Here is a 17,250-nt window from a genome sequence, read left to right as displayed (position 1 = left end):
GCAGAGAGAGCAAGGTGCCAGGGACAAAATATACACCCCAAAGGCAAACCCCCAGGGACCTACTTCCTCCATCCACACCCTAACTGCCTATATTTACCACCCAGTACTGTAGTCCTTTCAAATTATTAATCCACCAGTGGGTTGATCCACTGATTATGTCACAGCTCTCATGACTGATCATTTCACTTATTGCTATATTCCTGTGTTGTCCCACACATGAGCTTTGGGGGGATACCTCGCATTCCAAACCATGACAGCTTATAAGGAAGGACTCTTCTCATCACTGGTCCTCAGCATGGATCGGAAGGCAAAAATGTACTAGCTGTAGTGCAAAGGGAAAAGTGCGTTCTGTGTAGTTCTGAAGGAGAATTTTTCCTTCTTTCTGATGAATTTAGGTTTTCTAAATTGACCCACATTGTTTTGAATTTAGGAGAAATCTAGGCTATACCTTAGGGGGATTTTAAAAAGCCCTTCCTACTGCATGCATCTAGAGACATTTTAGTGTTTTCCAACATGTTATAAAATCTTCTGAGGAAGAAAAGAAGACCGTGTTAGCTGTGCTTTAAATGCTTTTGAGCATGAAAGCCAGGTAAAGGCCTCACAGATTTTTCCAGTCCTTTGTTACAGATATTCAGACTATTTAAAGAGAAAATGTGCTGGTTATCATTTCAAGTAAATTAGATTTCATTGTCACTTAGGCAAGGAGATAAGGTCAGATTTTTTTACTTAAAAATCATCTCAAGAATGGGGCATGGTCAGCTCTGGAAATATTTGGTTTCTTCCTTTTCATGAATAATGGCAAATTTTGTATGTACTTTTGTTTATTTGCCCTTTCTTTGGCCTTTACTCAGGCCTATATTGTATGAACAGTGAGATGTAAGATTGGCCTTAAAGTGACTTGTGTGAAAAGTATTCCTCACCTGTTCGTGTGAGCTCCGCTGGCTCAGATATTATGGTTTGCTCCCCTGGAAACGTGTGGTGAACTTCAGGTGAGGTGAGCAGGTGGACCGGTCTGATGGAAGAGCAGGCAGTTCCCTGTGTGTGTCCTTAAATTCTTCTGGTTGTGGCACAGTATGTCTGGGTTCAAACTCAGATCGGTTTAGGAAGTTCTGAATGACTCTCTCCTAAAATAAACACAGTACCCCATTTGTGGCACAGAGTTCCCAGTACTTGAAAAGCAGGCAGCAGAGAAGAAGGAAAAGAAGGAAAGCAGAAATTTCTAAGCTTATTTTGTATTATGAGGCTGAGAAGCCAGAAGCCCTGGAGTGGGAAGGTTAAGAAGATGAGACCATGAAGTCAAAGCTCTGTTCTGAAGGAAGTCAGAACCAGGCCTCTCCCCGTTCCCACAGGGTTAGTAGAGGTCCCTTTTCCCCTTAGCTCCTCCTCCTATTGGAGGATGTGAACTCAGTGGAAGAACTGGCCTCGACCTCTGCTCCCTCACCCCATCACTACCTGGGAGGTCTTGCTAATCGCTCCTGGTAAGGGGTCATCCTAAAGATGAATGGTGGAACCCAGGCTGGACTGCAGTTGTCCCCCTGGACTGTGCTTATGAATGGATCCTTATCCCATCCACATTGGTAGGAAGGAGAGGAGACTATTCAACCTGCCACTCCTCCGGCTCCCTCTTCCTCTGCCCCCTCTATTCTGCCATGTACCCTCCTGCGTGGAAATAAATCCCTAAAAATGTGGTTAGGACATCCTTATTGATATCAGGGAGGGGAAACCTCCTCCTGTACCCTGTTAGGTTCAGAGACTGCAATCCCATGGATTAAACTGGCAACAGAGGCAGGGGAGGGTGGAGGGGGTTGATGTACAGTTCCGTGTTCATGCACAGGGACACTCAGGAGCGGGTCAAAGAGCTGCCTCGGTAGGGAAAGGCTGCGGACAGAGAAGGCTTCTCCCTACAAGAGTAAACAGAGTTCTTTGAGAAGGAGAAATTGTGTAAGAGAACCAGTGGGAGATAAAATCGTGCAAAATAATGCTTGTATCTGCAGGTGTGAGTGGGCTCTTCATCTTTGTGGCCGTGGAGTTCCTCCAGACGGGGTTGTGGTGGGTCTACTCCTGCTGTCTCTCTCTGAGTAGAAGCTGCCCCAAAGAGGGGATTTATGGCCGTCCTCATTCCTTAGAAGTTTTTGCTGTCAGATAACAGAAGCTCCCAGAAGGCCTCTTTTTCTGTATCTGTCAGCTTAAATAATCTGTCTAGTTACTCTGGGGATCCAATTTGGGTCCCCACACGGACCAGAGTCAGCCGCAGCATCTCCTTATGTGCTCAGTTTGTAGTGAAAGGAGATGAGTTTCCTGCTTCCAGAATCCTCCAGAACCTCAGAATGCTAACATGCTAAGAAGAGACAGTGGAGGATCTTCTAAAAATCAGGGCAGGAGCTCCTGTCGGAGCACTGTCGGACATAAAGAGTCTCCTAGCGGGACACCTCCCCTCCTCCTGTCCTTCCTGTTCTCTTGCTAAAGGCATCATCCCCAGCCCCATGATCCTTTGTTTCTTGCGTTTTCCTTCCTCCTTTGGAGATGATTTTTCACACCAGGCAGTCCTCTGGTCTGGTCTCTTAATATTCTCCCCCTGTCTCCTCCTCCTCTCAGGACTTGGAATGTGTGCTGCAAATGTTTCTCTGCACGCTGCCGAGCCCCGCTGGGCCATGTGGTGGGTGGCCCACGTGTGCTGCCCTCAGGACCCACAGTTTATGGGGGTGGTATCAGCATGTGGTTTGGGGTTGTTCTCTGCGCATGTCCTGCTTACAAAAACAAGTGTTCATTTGGATTTTACAGAAAAATCACAAACACAGAATAAAGGTACTGTTCTTTCTCCTGATCAGCTTGAGAATAAATGGTGTTAGGCCTTCATATCAACCCCCAAAACCTGATCACATATGCTTTACTAACCAAGGCATATCACATAAGAAGGGCTGCAATCTTTGGTGCCTCTTTCCTGGTGGCACACCGTCCACATTTGCCTCATCCCGATGATGTTTACTTTGATCATTTAATTAGTGATGTCTACACACTGCTCCAACTTGGAGGTCATCTGTGGGGAGATACTTGATACTATGCAGTGATGCCATTCCCCGCAAACTTCCAGCTCATTCGTTACTTCCTTGGTGTGATTGGTGGATTGCTGTTTACCAAGTGTATTATCCTCCATTACTATCATGTCTTATTTTGATTCTCAGATTGCCTTAGATTTGCCTCAGTTGGAGCTACCTACACCTGGCTTTTTTGTCCCTTCAGTGTGTCTCTGTCATTCTTTGATATGCTTTTTCTTTCTGACCCAACAAGATGTTCAGAATATATCTTCTTTCCTGTCCCCAGTCCTGGAATTAGCCATTTCTTCAAAGAACCTGATTTTTCCCTGTGGCCTTATGGTGGGGGCGTTATTGTCGGGGGATGGGTGTAAAATGGCTTCTAGAACCTAAGACCTGGCATTAGCTGTGCTCACTGCTCTTCAGGTGTCACTGCTGCCTGGTTCTGGGAACAGAGCTAGGGTGTTGATGTGCATGTACCTGCTAACCCTTGCTGGAGTCAGGATCCCATCCAGGTTCCAGTCCCCGCCCAGCACACCAGCTTCCTCCTAGCCTTTTCTTTTTCCATATTTGTAGCTCTGCTCCTGGTGGTGGGAACCTGGCTCAGGCCAGCTTCATTGGACTTGTTTAGTTTTTACTTCCTCAGGCCCAGATCACCCCAGTGTCCTCACCACTTTGCTCCCTGCTCAGAAGGACTTTGCCTGCATGCAGATGGCCTCCTCTCCATGTGTGGCCTGCTTTCCACCTGTGACAGGCTGGGTGTCTCCCACACAGGCTGCACTGCCCTAACGAGGCCCTTGGGACCCACCCCTTTGAAAAGGGACAAGAGGTGGCAGGGTTGGGCGGGTGGAGTGTCAGCTGAGGCAGGCCCTAAAGGGGCTACACTGAAGGCTGTCTGCCAACCGCCCTTGATGGGAGGGGATCCTGGCCACATAGCTGGGTCCCGCACCACCTGGGCACCATGGCTCCTAGACAGTGTTGTTGTGCAGGGAGGGCGCAGAAGAGGAAAGTCACCCGTCATCTGTAAGCCGTGCTCTAATTCTCATTTTCTAAAACAATTCTGCTGAACCATCCCAAATTAAGGAGGGAAAAAGCCACCCTCTTCCTGTTTCCCACAGGGACTGCACCCGTTAGGGCCTTGTGACCCAGAGGCTTGGCCAACTCAAGTATCTGATACTCTTTGAGCACTCCTGCCACAGTTTGACATCTGACCTGGTGTTTACATTTCTCCTGCTTTTTTATGTCTTATTATTTTACTTCTCTAAGAGACTTTAAGAATCTTGATATTGAGCTCTTTTAAACAGAGCCCTTGGACCACCAAACACGTCATGGATAAATCTGCAAGGGAAAACATACCCATTGGTTCTTCATTTCCCACAACATGGGGGGATATACAGTGTTCACCGAGTTGTGCTGTTTTTGGGGGGAGGGGGCATGAAATGCATCAAAAGCAAAAACTTCCCCTCCCCAAAAGCAAGTCCTAGAGACCCTCCTCTAGGATAGGGATGGGGAGGTTTCTACAGTAGGATTGATAGAGGTCCGAGAAAAATCAACCGTTGTGCCAGGCTGGAGGATTTAAAGCATGATTTTATCTACAAAGCATGGCTTTTTAGTTCTTACTCCACAGAAAGTCAAGCTTGGCACATCAGAGAAGTTAAAGAAAAAGGAGGGCAGAGGTACTGGGATATGAAAGACCACTGAATAAATATAAAGTACGTTTTTTCAAGTTAGAATCTAATTTTTTTTCCTGTTGAAACTTTAAGAAGTGATTTATTGGGGGAAAATGAGTTTTTCCAGACTCCAGAAAGACATTAAAAAAAAAAGCTGAAATACGACTCAGTAGCAGTTTTTTTTCTATTTATGTCTATTACCACATTGTTCTTTGTGAACCGGATATCAAGGTTCTTGAACTTATTTTTTTTACCAGCAAGTCACAGAAATGACGGTCTCCTTATTTTAGACTCAGATTTGCACAAATTAACTTCCTGCTCTTCCTGTTGTGTCCTGTCACGGGCTGCCGGGTACCTGAGTTGTCCAGTGTGAGAAATGCCACAAACAGTATGTAGTGATAGCTTTGGTAAATAACATTTGTACTAATTTTGGGGAAAACAACCAAAATCAAGAGGAATCAACTTCCAGGGTAGTCCAGAAGGTTAGGTGAAGATTTGAGGTCCTTACCTTACTGGTTGGCATTGAAGGCCTACCTTGGAGGTTGATCCCTCTCAATTTTGGTTGTTTTCCCCAAAATTAGCACAAATGTTTTATCTGCCAAAGCTACCAACCACTATGTACTATTTTTCTGCAAAACAAATTGCTCAGGATTTCAATTTGAAAATTGGGATCCACATCAAGGACAGTTTCATGGGCACAGCTGTTCTGATGCAGCCATGTCAGTGGCCTCTGTGTTTAGTGAGTGTGAAATAATCAAAAGACCAGTGGTCCCATGCCAATGGGAAAGTTTACCATTATTCTGTGCCCATAATAGCTTTAAAAAGTATGGAAAGGTGATCGAAACTGATTTCTAAGTGCTTGTGTTTCCAGCTGGGCTTCTTATTCTGTTAAATCCTGGGTAAAGCCTCCAGGAACTGTTTATAAACCAAGAACTGTCCATTCTGCCTTCTATAGATCTGTGGCTAGTCATTGCTGATGTTTTTCTTGGGAGAAAGGTTTCTTTCCTGCAGGTGAAGATCAGCTAGCTCATGAAGACAGTATCTAAATCTCAGAAGCATCTACACTCTCCAATCCTTTGTCGTGTTTGTGGGTGGGGAGGAGGGAGGAAGGACAACCTGGATTTGTCATTATAGTTAAACAATATCAGTTGCACTTTCCTCTGCCGCCACCAGGTCATAGGGAAGACCCTAACAGAATATTTAAATACCAGGACAGTAAAGATGGCATCTCTGTAAGCAATGTTAGTTGGATGGTAAGATTTTCATACCCTTAATTCAGTTCATTGTAAGGAAAAAGGGGTTTGAGTTTCTGGGTCTCCTTTTTCTGGTGCCTTAGAAAAGTTTTGGGAAAACTTCAGTATTTACACTCTAGACTATTCTTCCTCTGAAGAGAAGAGCAAAACACTTAAAGAAGCCCTTAGAGAATTGTTGTGGAATATATAAACCAAGAAAGGGCAGAGTGCATGGCAGGCAGCAGCCATGATCAGAGGAGAAGCAGCTTTGTGGGTGACAAGCTGTCTAGGGGTCCCTGGTTCTTGTCCCTCCCTTTCCTCTTGAGGTTGTATTAGCCCAGACACCATAACAGTAAGCTCAGGCTGAGTGGTGTAAGCAGCAGACATTCATTTTCTCATACCCTGAAGGCTGGGAGGCTAAGGTCAAGGAGTCAGCCAGGCAGGTGTCTCCTGAGGCCCTCTCCTTGACTGTGGATGGCCATTTTCTGTGCACATGTCTCTAGAGTCTCTCTTCTCCTGTGGACACCAGTCCTATTGTTTTAGGGTCCATCCTGTTCATATGATTTAACCTTAATTTCTTTGAAGGCCCCATCTCCAAATACAATTGCAGTATGAGATAGGGCTTTAACATGAATTTGGAGGGGATGGAGTTCAGTCCTTAACAAGAATGAGGTGTCTTAGGTGAGGTCCTTTTGTTAAATTTACTGCCTCTCGTTCTCTCTCTTTAACTGGAAAAATGAATTTCATTATTCCTGATATACAAATTAAGACTCTTAAATTCCCAAAGACTTCAGTGCCCATTTTTGCTCCTGACACACAGAAGCGTTTTCTGTACCTGTTGGTCATTCCCCTGAGGTCTGTTCTGGTTCTGTGACCGCCAAAGCCATGTGCCGTGGGGCGCCTGCTGTGCCGGGAATCCTTGTGTGGTCTCCTCATCTTGTGTCTGTGTTGCAGTTGCTGGATTTTGTTTTTTTGTTTTGTTCTCATAAAATCCATTGTGTTTCTCTCCTTTTAAATGTGACCTTGCTTACCTATCACCATTCCGCACAGATGCCATTTATGAATAATGGAAATTGTCCCCTGTTTCAACAAGGTGATATGCAGTCTTGGCAAAGATGTCATTTCAGTGTTCTGAATTTACATGGTGTTTCAAAGCAGAATCATGATCCCATATGCACTTGTGCTGTTCAAAAATGAAATACAGCAGCAGCAAAATATCTTTTAGATTTCATGAACTTCATTTTGAGGACCATGCTGGTTAGGTATGTATCAAACACTACTGGTCTTTGGCATGAGGTTATATACAGCACAATGAGAAGGAAGTCCTTACTGCAGATTTAGCACCATTGCCACGTATTTTGTGTACCCTCGTGAGCATTTTTTAAAAATATTTTTGTGAGATCATAAGGAAGTATATAAAAGCCAATAAAATGCAAACCACACAGCATTCTTTGTTATTAGAAAATGAAGTGGCTTTGGAATATGCTGGTCCTAGTAATCATTTGATTTTACCATTGCTTTCCCTTCCTTATTTTCTAGGTACAGAGGTAAAACTTACAGGGCTGTGGTTAAGATCGTACGAACATCTGACCAAGTAGCAAATTTCTGCCGACGAGTTTGTGCCAAGCTAGAATGCTGTCCAAATCTGTTTAGTCCTGTGCTGATTTCTGGAAACTGCCCAGAGAACTGTTCCATTCATACCAAAACCAAATACAGTAAGTACAAATGATGATAAAACCTAACAACATTGGTCCATAAGCCGGAACTGCAGCATAATATAGTTGGTTTTTGTTTTATTTTTAGCCTTCTGAGTAGTGTTTCATAGGAGCTGCTCTGGAAAATTGTTTTAAGATTTGCTCTGGAAGATTCCTATGTGTTTTTAGCCTGGCATCGAGGGAGGGATGGGGTCAATTCAAAACAAGGTGGATTGTCATCTACAGGCTTTGGAAAAGGAGAAAGGAGAAGGTGCGTACTATCTTGGATTTTCCATGGATCACCTTCTCCACAGCTCTGTGGCTGGGAAGATAAACTGGTGATTTGTGATGCTCAGGAACCCAGATTCATCTCTTATCCTTATGCTGAGAAGCCGAAGAGGTCTTTTGATGCTTTTCTTGCGGATCCTTGTCCTGGCAGCTTCTCCCCTGGTTAGACACATGCTCAGCACTCTCTGAGGGCTACCATAACTAGAGGATTCTGGAGCAGCCGTCCCCCCCTTCTTTGTCCCCAGCCGCCTTTGCCTCTCCACTGTAATATAGGATTCAGCCTGGTGCCACTTTCCCAACTGGTAGCATGTGCCTCTGCCAATCCCATCTCATTCAGTGATCCTGCTGTGGGTTCACAGTCACTCTCCGCCCTGTGCTTCCTGTATCTTGGTGGCCTTCTCCATGTTGATAGCCACTCCAGACATCTCCGTCTCTGATATCTCAAACCCCGAAAACAGCTTCTGAGCTCCCCTCAGTTCTCTGTCATCCCAGGGGCAGTTGGCTCTGCCAGGCCACATTCCAGCCCCCTGCTGGAGAGGACAGGGACCCACATAGTGTGGCCAGTACTCTGTGAGCCACAGCCACCTGTGACTCGTCCAGTTGGGTGTGGGAACCAGGAATCTGGATGTATCTGAGGCACTGTTCAGGGTGTGATGTCCTTCTTTCTCTCTGTGCACGCACATGCATCTGCCTTCCACTCCTGTTTCTACAAAAGGTCAGCCACGCTCTGTCGCAATGATCCCCATTTCTATGTACCCACGTGGTCTTGGGTGAGAACCCAGGTGGGTTCATATCTTCTGCTTCCTAAAGAACTCATCTCCACAGCCTCTCTGTGGCAAGGATTCACTAGGTACAGCCACTCCCGAATGAGGAATGATGAGGGTGAAACTTGGCCTTGAATTTTAGCGTACAAATGAGCTTCCTCATAGGACCTAGGGAACAGGAGGGAAGGAGCAGCTATTACAACTCAATTAAATGCAGCTGAAATGAACTTGAAGATGATCCTGGATCTGGTTTTATAAAACTTCAAAGTCCTGAGATTCCTCACGTGGTCTTAGAGTGAACATTGCTACAGACGGAACCTGAGCTCCAGCCAGAGGAGTGCAGAACAGTATTTTGATGGAATCCAGAACAGCAGGAGTTGTTCAGTCTAATTCTAAGGCCCCCCCAAAATGTACTGACCTCTGGTTACATTCAGTCAAACCAGTTCTGACCTCTGTACCTGCTTCTAAGAGGCTGCACCAGCCTTGCCATGCCTGCTTGGGATTTGGGAGGTGAGAATGGTTTCTCTTTCCTCTCTCTCCTCCTCCCCCATCTACCTCCTCTCCAGAGCAGTTGCCTCCCCTCCTCTTCTCTTCCTTTGTCCAGGTGTGTGTGTATGTGTGTGTGTGTGTGTGTGTGTGTGTGTGCAGCCTAAAATGTTTTAAATTTTCTTTCTTCCGTAGCCTATTATTATGGAAAGAGAAGGAAGATCATTAAGCCCCCAATTGGGGAAAGCAGCATTGAGAGTGGACACCCAAAACCAGCCCGAAGAAGGAAACGACGAAAATCCATTTTTGTGCAGAAGAAGCGGAGATCTTCGGCTGTGGACCTAACTGCGGGCTCTGGGGAGGTACCGTCTGCTTAACTAGAAGCACCTGCCAACATTGGGTTTTAAAGTATGGCCCTCCTTGGGGCAGAATAAGTACCCTCCTTCCTGTTTGGTGAACACAGCTTAGCTGCTTTGGCTAGGAAAGGGCCACTAAGCACTGACCTTGAGACTATGGGAGGAATGTCAGGCGTCCCTGGACAAACCTGGCACAGGTTTGCACGGGCTGTCCTGGGGAGGAAACTGTGCTGGGATCTGAGGCTGCACTGTGGCCTATGGCGTAGGCCACCCTGCTGTGCTCAGCGAGTCCCATGCCACCCACCCCCACACTTAAAGCTTTCCTCTTATTCCCAGGAAAGTGAAGAGGAGGACGCAGACCAGCTGGATGAAGACACTGCAAGTGAGGAGACCGGCTCGGAGCTCCGAGACGACCAGACCGACACCTCGTCGGCCGAGGTCCCCTCGACGCGGCCACGGAGGGCGGTCACCCTGCGCAGTGGCCCAGAGCCTGCGCGGCGGCCAGTGGAGAGGGCACGCAGGAGCCGCGTGGTGCAGGCCACCCCTGCAGAGGAGGAGGACAAGGGTCCTGTCGCCAAGACTGAGGGCCCTGAGGTGAGCCCCAGAGCCTGGAACACGAGTTCACAGGGGCGATTTGGGAGGATCACAAGTTCAAGGCTAGAGTGGGCAAGGTAGCGAGACCCTATCTCAAAGAAGATTGGATCTGTGGCTCCATGGTAGAGCCCCTGGGTTCAATCTGCTGTTACCAACCAACCAAACAACAGGCGAAATAGCAGCAGCTGTTCTGGTGAAACTCCCAAGTTGGTGGGGTCAAAGGCTTTGATGTCACCTCGGCAGAGTGAGTCCTGAAGCAAGAGAAGGGAGCAAGGACTGGAGGAGCACCCTCATTTCTGAAGGGTTTTTACTCCACCAGGGCTTCTAGTCAGGAAGAGGGCAGGGTCTAGTGCTCCAGGTCCCTCTGAACACTGGGCGCCCCACATCTCATCTCCACATCTCCTGTTTCTAACTTGCTTTTTGCTTCCCACTGCCTGTTGAGGGGGTCACCTCTGTGGTGTCATAAAACGTGTATCAGGCAGATGGCAGCTGTTCAGGTGGTATGTGTCATTGGCCCCACCATCACAGACACCTTAAGGACAGCTGGCTTTCTTGTGCACTTTCTCTCTGTAGCTTATGATTATGAAAAGAGAAGGAAGATCAGTGAGTTCAGCACCCTAAACCAGCCAGGAGAAGGAAAGGAGCAGGGTCCCCTTAGCATCCTCGTATCTAAACAGAAATGCTTCGTCCATAAGCAGGCCCAAGATTTCCCGACCTGGGGCTTCAGGATGGGCCGTCAAGGCCTTTCTGTATCTAACCTCTGAAGGCACAGGGGTCATTGCAGGTGCAGGGGAAGTCACCACTGGGACACTTGTGAGGAAACTCCCCAGAGACAGTTTCTGGGCTTGTTCAGGTGCCCAGGAGAGACCCAGGGCGGTGATGACTCAGGTCCAGGACAGCGTTAGAAGGACCCAACCGGCCACACAGTGTGCAGTGACGGTCCCCGCCCTGCTTCCCCTGCAGGAAACCAAACAGGAGGAGGAGGGAAGGCTCGTCCTGGAGAGCAACCCGTTGGAGTGGACAGTCACCGACGTGGTGAGGTTCATTAAGCTGACCGACTGTGCTCCCTTGGCCAAGATCTTTCAGGAACAGGTATGGTGGCTGGCTGTGTAGTTATTGGTTCATGTGAGACTCCAGATCTTAAAGGAACACCCTGTCTTACCTGGCTTCTTCACGACTGCTAGGCGGGGACAGATGTTTCAGGTGCCCATTCAGCTGCAGTTGACCCCTGTGAGGGTGTTCTTTCATGCTGACGGGCAGGTGTGGGAGACCTGACACCCCATGCCCCAGAGCCTGGTTCCTGCTCCTCACTGTCTCACTGACCCCATGGAGGTGAGACTCTTCTGATAGCACCCAACAGGGCAAGGGCGAGGGAAGTGCTATTAACTGACAGGTGAGTTGTGGCAGTCCAGGCCCCACCTTCATTCTACACTGACCCCACAATGGTGGACTTGCTTTTTATTGTCCAGCAGGGATAAACATCCAACTCCTGCTTGTCCTTCTCAAATGTCACCTTGCTGGGGTGTTGGGGGGCCTGGTTGCAGCCTGGATGGACTGGAAGTCAAGGCTGATTGCTGGGCCTTACCTGGTGGGGAGTGGGCTGGACCAGATTTCCCCGTAGCCTTTTCCTGCAGTAGAGCCATTAGTTCTACAAGTATTTTTTCAGTGCCTGTTGGCAAATCTGGGTTTCAAGCATCTTTGGCTCTCACAGAAGCAAATGATAACTACAAAAAAAAAAAAACAAAAACAACAACAACAACAACAAAAAAAACAAGAAACTCAGCACTGTCATTAACTCAGGTCCCTGGGGTCATAGCCAGTCTTCCCTGTTCTTTCCAACATTCAGATTCCTTCTATTTGGTTTATAAATAATGGCCAGTGCTCTTAGTTCTGCTTGGCAAGAGAATAGGGAAATGTGTGTCTGCTGGAACTTTTCTGAGGGGAAGCCCTCTGTCCATTGTGTTCAGGTTAATTCTGTTTTCATCACTGTTTGCTTACTTTCTAGGTTTCTTTCATCACAAAACAGTTTAGAACCAATAGTATTATGATGGACAAATGTACAATCCATTGATGCAGTCTAGACCTGAAAGGAGTTTGTAATCTAGCAAATGAAATGGCTATAGTTAGCTAAAACAGCCAGACAGGTGACAGTGTGCCCTGACAAGAAAAGGGTTTTCATTTCCATTTTCCCTTAAGTTAATCTGAAAGCAAACTGCCAATCTGCACACAAGCCACCTTGCATCATTCTGACTCTGGCCTTGTCTAAAAAGTTCAAGTGTAAGCCTGTGGCTCAATTGATTGAAATCCTTGCATTGTTCCACAGTGTAATCAATATCTGTCTTTTCAGAACTTGTGTTAAAAAAATACTGTTTTCCATATAATAAACTGAAGATATGTTCATCCAGTCTATTTTTAGATTTAACAAACCAACAGTCTAGAAAGAGGATTTTTCAAGCATTAAATCAGAAAAATAAATAAGGAAGGGTCTCTGGTTTCCCATGCACCCAGGGAGTTTCCCACTTTTTCTCCAAAATCAATGTTGTAATGAATTGTACAAAGCAAATTAATGCAGTTCCCATCTCCCTCAAGTAGGGTATTTCTTGACATTCAGACTTCTCCAGAACAGTCCTGGAGGTGGAGCAATCCATATGATCCACCCTGGAACCTTCTGCAGATTTGTGATAAATTCGGGCTGAAGGAATGAATGGGGCTGGTTCCCTCCTGGCCTGCTGACACTGAGAGTGGATAAACTGGGAGCGATTTTTTTTTTTTTTTTTGACCTTAAGAACCCAGGATAATGGTCTTGTCCCTTATTAAAACACTCAAATAAAAAGAGAATTTCGTGTTGGAGTTTAGGTAATGGGTTTTTGTGATAAGCTTTGCCTTAGTCTTAAAATCAAAAATAAAGCAATAGGTGAAATTCATTGCCTAGTGCAACATTTTCCCGTCTGGCATTTATTTATTTATTTATATTAGGGAATATCTTATTGCATATGAAGCAGACTGAAAACCCCATTTGTTCACATAAGTTCCCTGTGTCTGGTTAATACCATTTAAATTGATGAAATCAGCAAAGTTCACAACTTTCACAGGATTCATGATGGCATTGCAAAAAAAAGGAAAGAAAAAAAAACATTGTGTTAAAATATGTGACAAATGCCAATTATACAGGTTTTAATATGCTAATGTGTATCTGTTGGCTCATTTATTTTTTCAACAATATTTCCACCTGTTATATGCTTCATGATGTCCTACAAGTGTTTATGGAATGTGGTCCATTCTATATTGGTATTAAGTTTTGTTTTTGTTTTTTCTTGATTTAGCTTCTAGTGCCCACATTTAACTAAGAAATATTTTTCAGTTGAGCCAGAACAAAGGACTGATTGTCTCACTTCTGGATTCCAAGTTTCCAGAGCTCAAGACCATTTGTACCAGGAGAGGTTAATAGGCTGGCTCATCCATACCTTGTATACATACATCCTAGTAAAGGAAAGTGAAGCAAAGCTGGTTAGAGAGAAAAGGCTAAGATGCCACTGGTATAAAGTCCTCTCTTCTTCTAATCCTAAGCCCAGTTTCAAATAGTATATCTCAGAACATTTCAAAGACATGGAACGTGACCGGCACATCCCTGCTTGTCGACTAAAGTAGTCGGCCCCCTCCCTCCAGCCACTCTTCTAGTGTCAGTGAAAAGCTTGGTCCTTCATTCAGACTCTCTTCCTCTTCTGAGAGAGAAAAATAGGTAGGCTTTAGTTGATAAGAGTCTTATTTCCACTTAATTTTACATTTTGCATTAGGCAGTTTCACCTGTTATAATAAAAAGCTGTTGCCCGCTGGGTTGTGTGAAGTGTGAGGGCACTTGAGTCCTTTTCTGTACCATCAGACCTTTAATTACTAATTTTTACTAATTTGTTCTATCATCTTTTAGCCCAGATGACACAGCTCTGATGTGGTGATGCCTCTGGTGGGTCACTGAGGGCATTTATCTGAGCTCTGAGAGGAACTAGAAGGAGCCCGGAGGCTTGATAGGCCTGTGTGCAGAGATCACAGTCTGCAAATGCTGACGGCTGTGTGCATTCCCTCCCCTGGGTGCTGTCAGTTCACAGACTGTTATAATCTCCAGGAGCGTTTGCAAAAATTATAAACTCCCCATTAACAGCACACACGCCTTTTATTTCTGGAACGTTATGGCAACCTCTTAGAAAATCTATACTCTATAATTTTATGCTGCAAACATATACATTATGTAGTAAAAATCCACACATCTATAACTAAAAAAAAAAAAAAACAAACAAACCAACATAAAACTCTAAATAGTGTTTTGCCTATTCGTTCACCTTTTATGAGTTAGTCTGCTCACATACAATAAGCAGACTGACCAAATTAGCGATTTACTTTTTAAAAATTTTTTTTAAGATTGTTTATAAGTCTCCTTGCGATTGAGAGTGTTTCCTCCTCTTTTTACTTCTCTTGACCTGAGCACTTCCATTGAAGAACTGCCAAGTCCTAAATGAAGTGCTCTATCAAAATAAATGTAAATTTGCCACGTGCTAAGCATGGCTTTCGTGTTGTATAATTTATTATATTCTATGTCTTTAAAATTAGTAATCCAGTGTAACATAATGAGTGTTCTGCTAGCAATTCTGAATTCTATAGGAGTGTATTTGTAAGAATTAAGTCAAGTGTGAAGTCTGGGGTATTTGTGTAATCTTTGAGGAAAAAACAACTTCTTCCAAACCATCACAAAGGCTAGGTAAGAGGGAGTGTAGGGGGATCACTCCCTTGTTCCTTGATGGCTGGGGATGTCACACCTGTATTCTCTTCTGCCCAGTTTTGTTTCCATTCACCCATTTCCCTTCCTGCCCATTGTGAGGTGGACTAAATGAGTCACATATAGTCCGCAGCATGAGCAGGTCTGACACAGGTTAGGCATGTCTGTCAGCCATGATTCTGAGGTCCCTGAGGCCTTCCAGGGTCCTCTCCACAACCCCAGCAGGGACCACCTGACAGTCAGCCATTGAACCTGACTTCAAAGCTGGGGTTGTGGCTTAGCGGTAGAGCGCTCGCCTAGCACGTGCAAGGCCCTGAGTTCGATCCTCAGCTCCACATAAAAACAAATAAATAAAGGTATTGTGTTCATCTACAATTAAAAAATAGATATTTAAACAAACAAAAAACCTGGCTTCTTCCAGCAGGCAGTGTGGAACTCAGGAACATGAGCTTATTCTCGGTGGCATGGTCTTTTCAAAGTGGTAATACCCAGGAGTTCTATTTTGTGTCATTTAGTGAGGACAGAAAATGAGTTGAAAACCTAGCGGTGACAGCGGTTGGGCCCTTAGGTGGCTCAATTAGGGACAAGTTGCATTTTAACCACTTTCCCCCCGTTTATAATTGGTCCAGTTTTTAGTTAATTCTTCCCAGACGGAGCCAGGATGAAGGAACTCTGTAACAAACAAGGTGGTTTGGCCTTAGCCTCCCCCCAGATAGAAATCGCCTTCCTGAAGATAGGAATTCCATTCGGTTCTTGTTTTCTCCTCACTTCTTAGTACCACATGCACCAGGTTTTCCATGTGGTAAATTGGCTTCTTTGGGGGGCCAGGGGTGGGCCTGTACTCAAAGGCATGGCCTCCCTACACTTCTGTTTCAGCTTGAAGTTCACACCAGGGTGTGTGGCCTCTCCCTCACCCTCTTCCTGCAGCATCAGAGCAGAGACCTTTTGAAACCTACACTGTGCCTCTCTGCTGCTAGTTGGGCAGGGGGAAGTCGGGCCCAAGGCACTCACATTGGCTTTCCTGCTTGGGGAAGTCTGAGGACAGGACAAGTGACCAGGTGGTCGGGTGGGGCAGGAGGGACATCTGGTTTGATAACGTCAGAGGATGCCATTTTGAGTCCCCAGACCTTTCAACACTCAAAAAGCATTTGTTGAGAAAATAAGTAAAGAGTAGCATCCTCTACTTGAATGTAGTATATATTTAATGTCAGTGACCTTCAGTGAAATTGTCTGTAGAGAAACAGTTACATGTTAGGGCTGATTTTCAGTTCTAATTGAATACATATGTCCAAGGAAGGCCATCGTGTCCAAGTGTGGCTGTTAAAGATTTCTGTTGAGAGTTTAACATCAGAGAACCACAATTCTAGTTCCAATGTTGTCTCTAACCAGCTGTATGATCTTGGCTAGATCAGCTAGCTTTTCTGGTGATTGATTTCCATCTTAAAAACAAACTTCTCTCTCCTTAGGCTAGTTGCAGTGTGAGTCTCTTTCCTGTTCTGTTGATTTCATTGAACATGATGGTGAAGCCACCTGCACCACTGTGGTGTAACATCAGCCCACTGCACACTTAAAAGTGTATTTCCATGAGACCCATGGTGCTTAGAAGACTTGGTGTCCCTGGGCTGAAGCCTGTCTGTCTACTTTGATTTAACTTATATAGGTTTGGCTCCAAACATATCCCTGGCCAGGAAGTACCCTTCCTAGCTTCATGACCTTGAGCTAAATACTGTTTCTTCCAGTTCAATACTTCTGACCCCTCCTTAGTATAGTCAGCCTTATCAGTAGCCTTTGAAAAGGAATTAAAACAGCATGTAAGAGCAGTACAAGCAAAGGAGAAGAAATTTAAATGTAGCCTAAAAAAATATTGACATTTTATTAGTGTATCTTTCAGAATGTATTCCAGACTGATCTATTTATTTTGTGGTTTGATAAGGTCACGGGGCTCTTTGTTGAGACATGGCGCCTAGTACCATACCTCATAACTAGTGTTCATCTCTGATTTTAAAATACCAAATTGCTCTCATGTTGATACTTTTTTTAAGTTAATGTTTAATCTTTTTGCTGTTGTACTTATTAGGGAGTATTTTGGCTTTTGAATCTAATCAGATGATAAATTATTCTTGCTCTTACTGTTAGTCCTTTGAACCTGATTGGATGATAAATTATGCTTCCTCTTGACATCAGTCTTCTCGGGCTGCCATTTATACACACTTCAGTTTTTGCCTTAGATATTTTCAAGACAGTCAAATAAAACATTAGTTTAGGAAAACAACTCTGGTGTGAAATTCACCGATAGGTAATGTCTGAATCTCATGCTCATGTACTGTTAAATGACTGTTAAGTCCTTGTGGTTTATGGAAGCCCTG

The 17,250-nt window shown here is 45.1% G+C and overlaps 1 protein-coding gene across 4 annotated transcripts in view; it reads left to right on the top strand.

Annotated features, from left to right (window-relative positions):
* Sfmbt2 (Scm like with four mbt domains 2) overlaps positions 1 to 17,250 on the top strand; it is a 205,381-nt gene that overhangs the window by 181,257 nt on the left and 6,874 nt on the right. For all 4 annotated transcript variants that reach the window (XM_071599779.1, XM_027944802.2, XM_071599778.1 and 1 more), the window contains 4 exons: positions 7,474 to 7,649; positions 9,362 to 9,528; positions 9,859 to 10,116; positions 11,080 to 11,208. In XM_071599779.1, coding sequence (XP_071455880.1) covers positions 7,474 to 7,649; positions 9,362 to 9,528; positions 9,859 to 10,116; positions 11,080 to 11,208 — 730 coding nt within the window. The remainder of the gene's footprint in view (positions 1 to 7,473; positions 7,650 to 9,361; positions 9,529 to 9,858; positions 10,117 to 11,079; positions 11,209 to 17,250) is intronic.

This window comes from Marmota flaviventris, chromosome 12, assembly GCF_047511675.1.
Source record: "Marmota flaviventris isolate mMarFla1 chromosome 12, mMarFla1.hap1, whole genome shotgun sequence".
NCBI lineage: Eukaryota > Metazoa > Chordata > Mammalia > Rodentia > Sciuridae > Marmota > Marmota flaviventris.
This window is presented reverse-complemented; position numbering and strand designations above follow the sequence as displayed.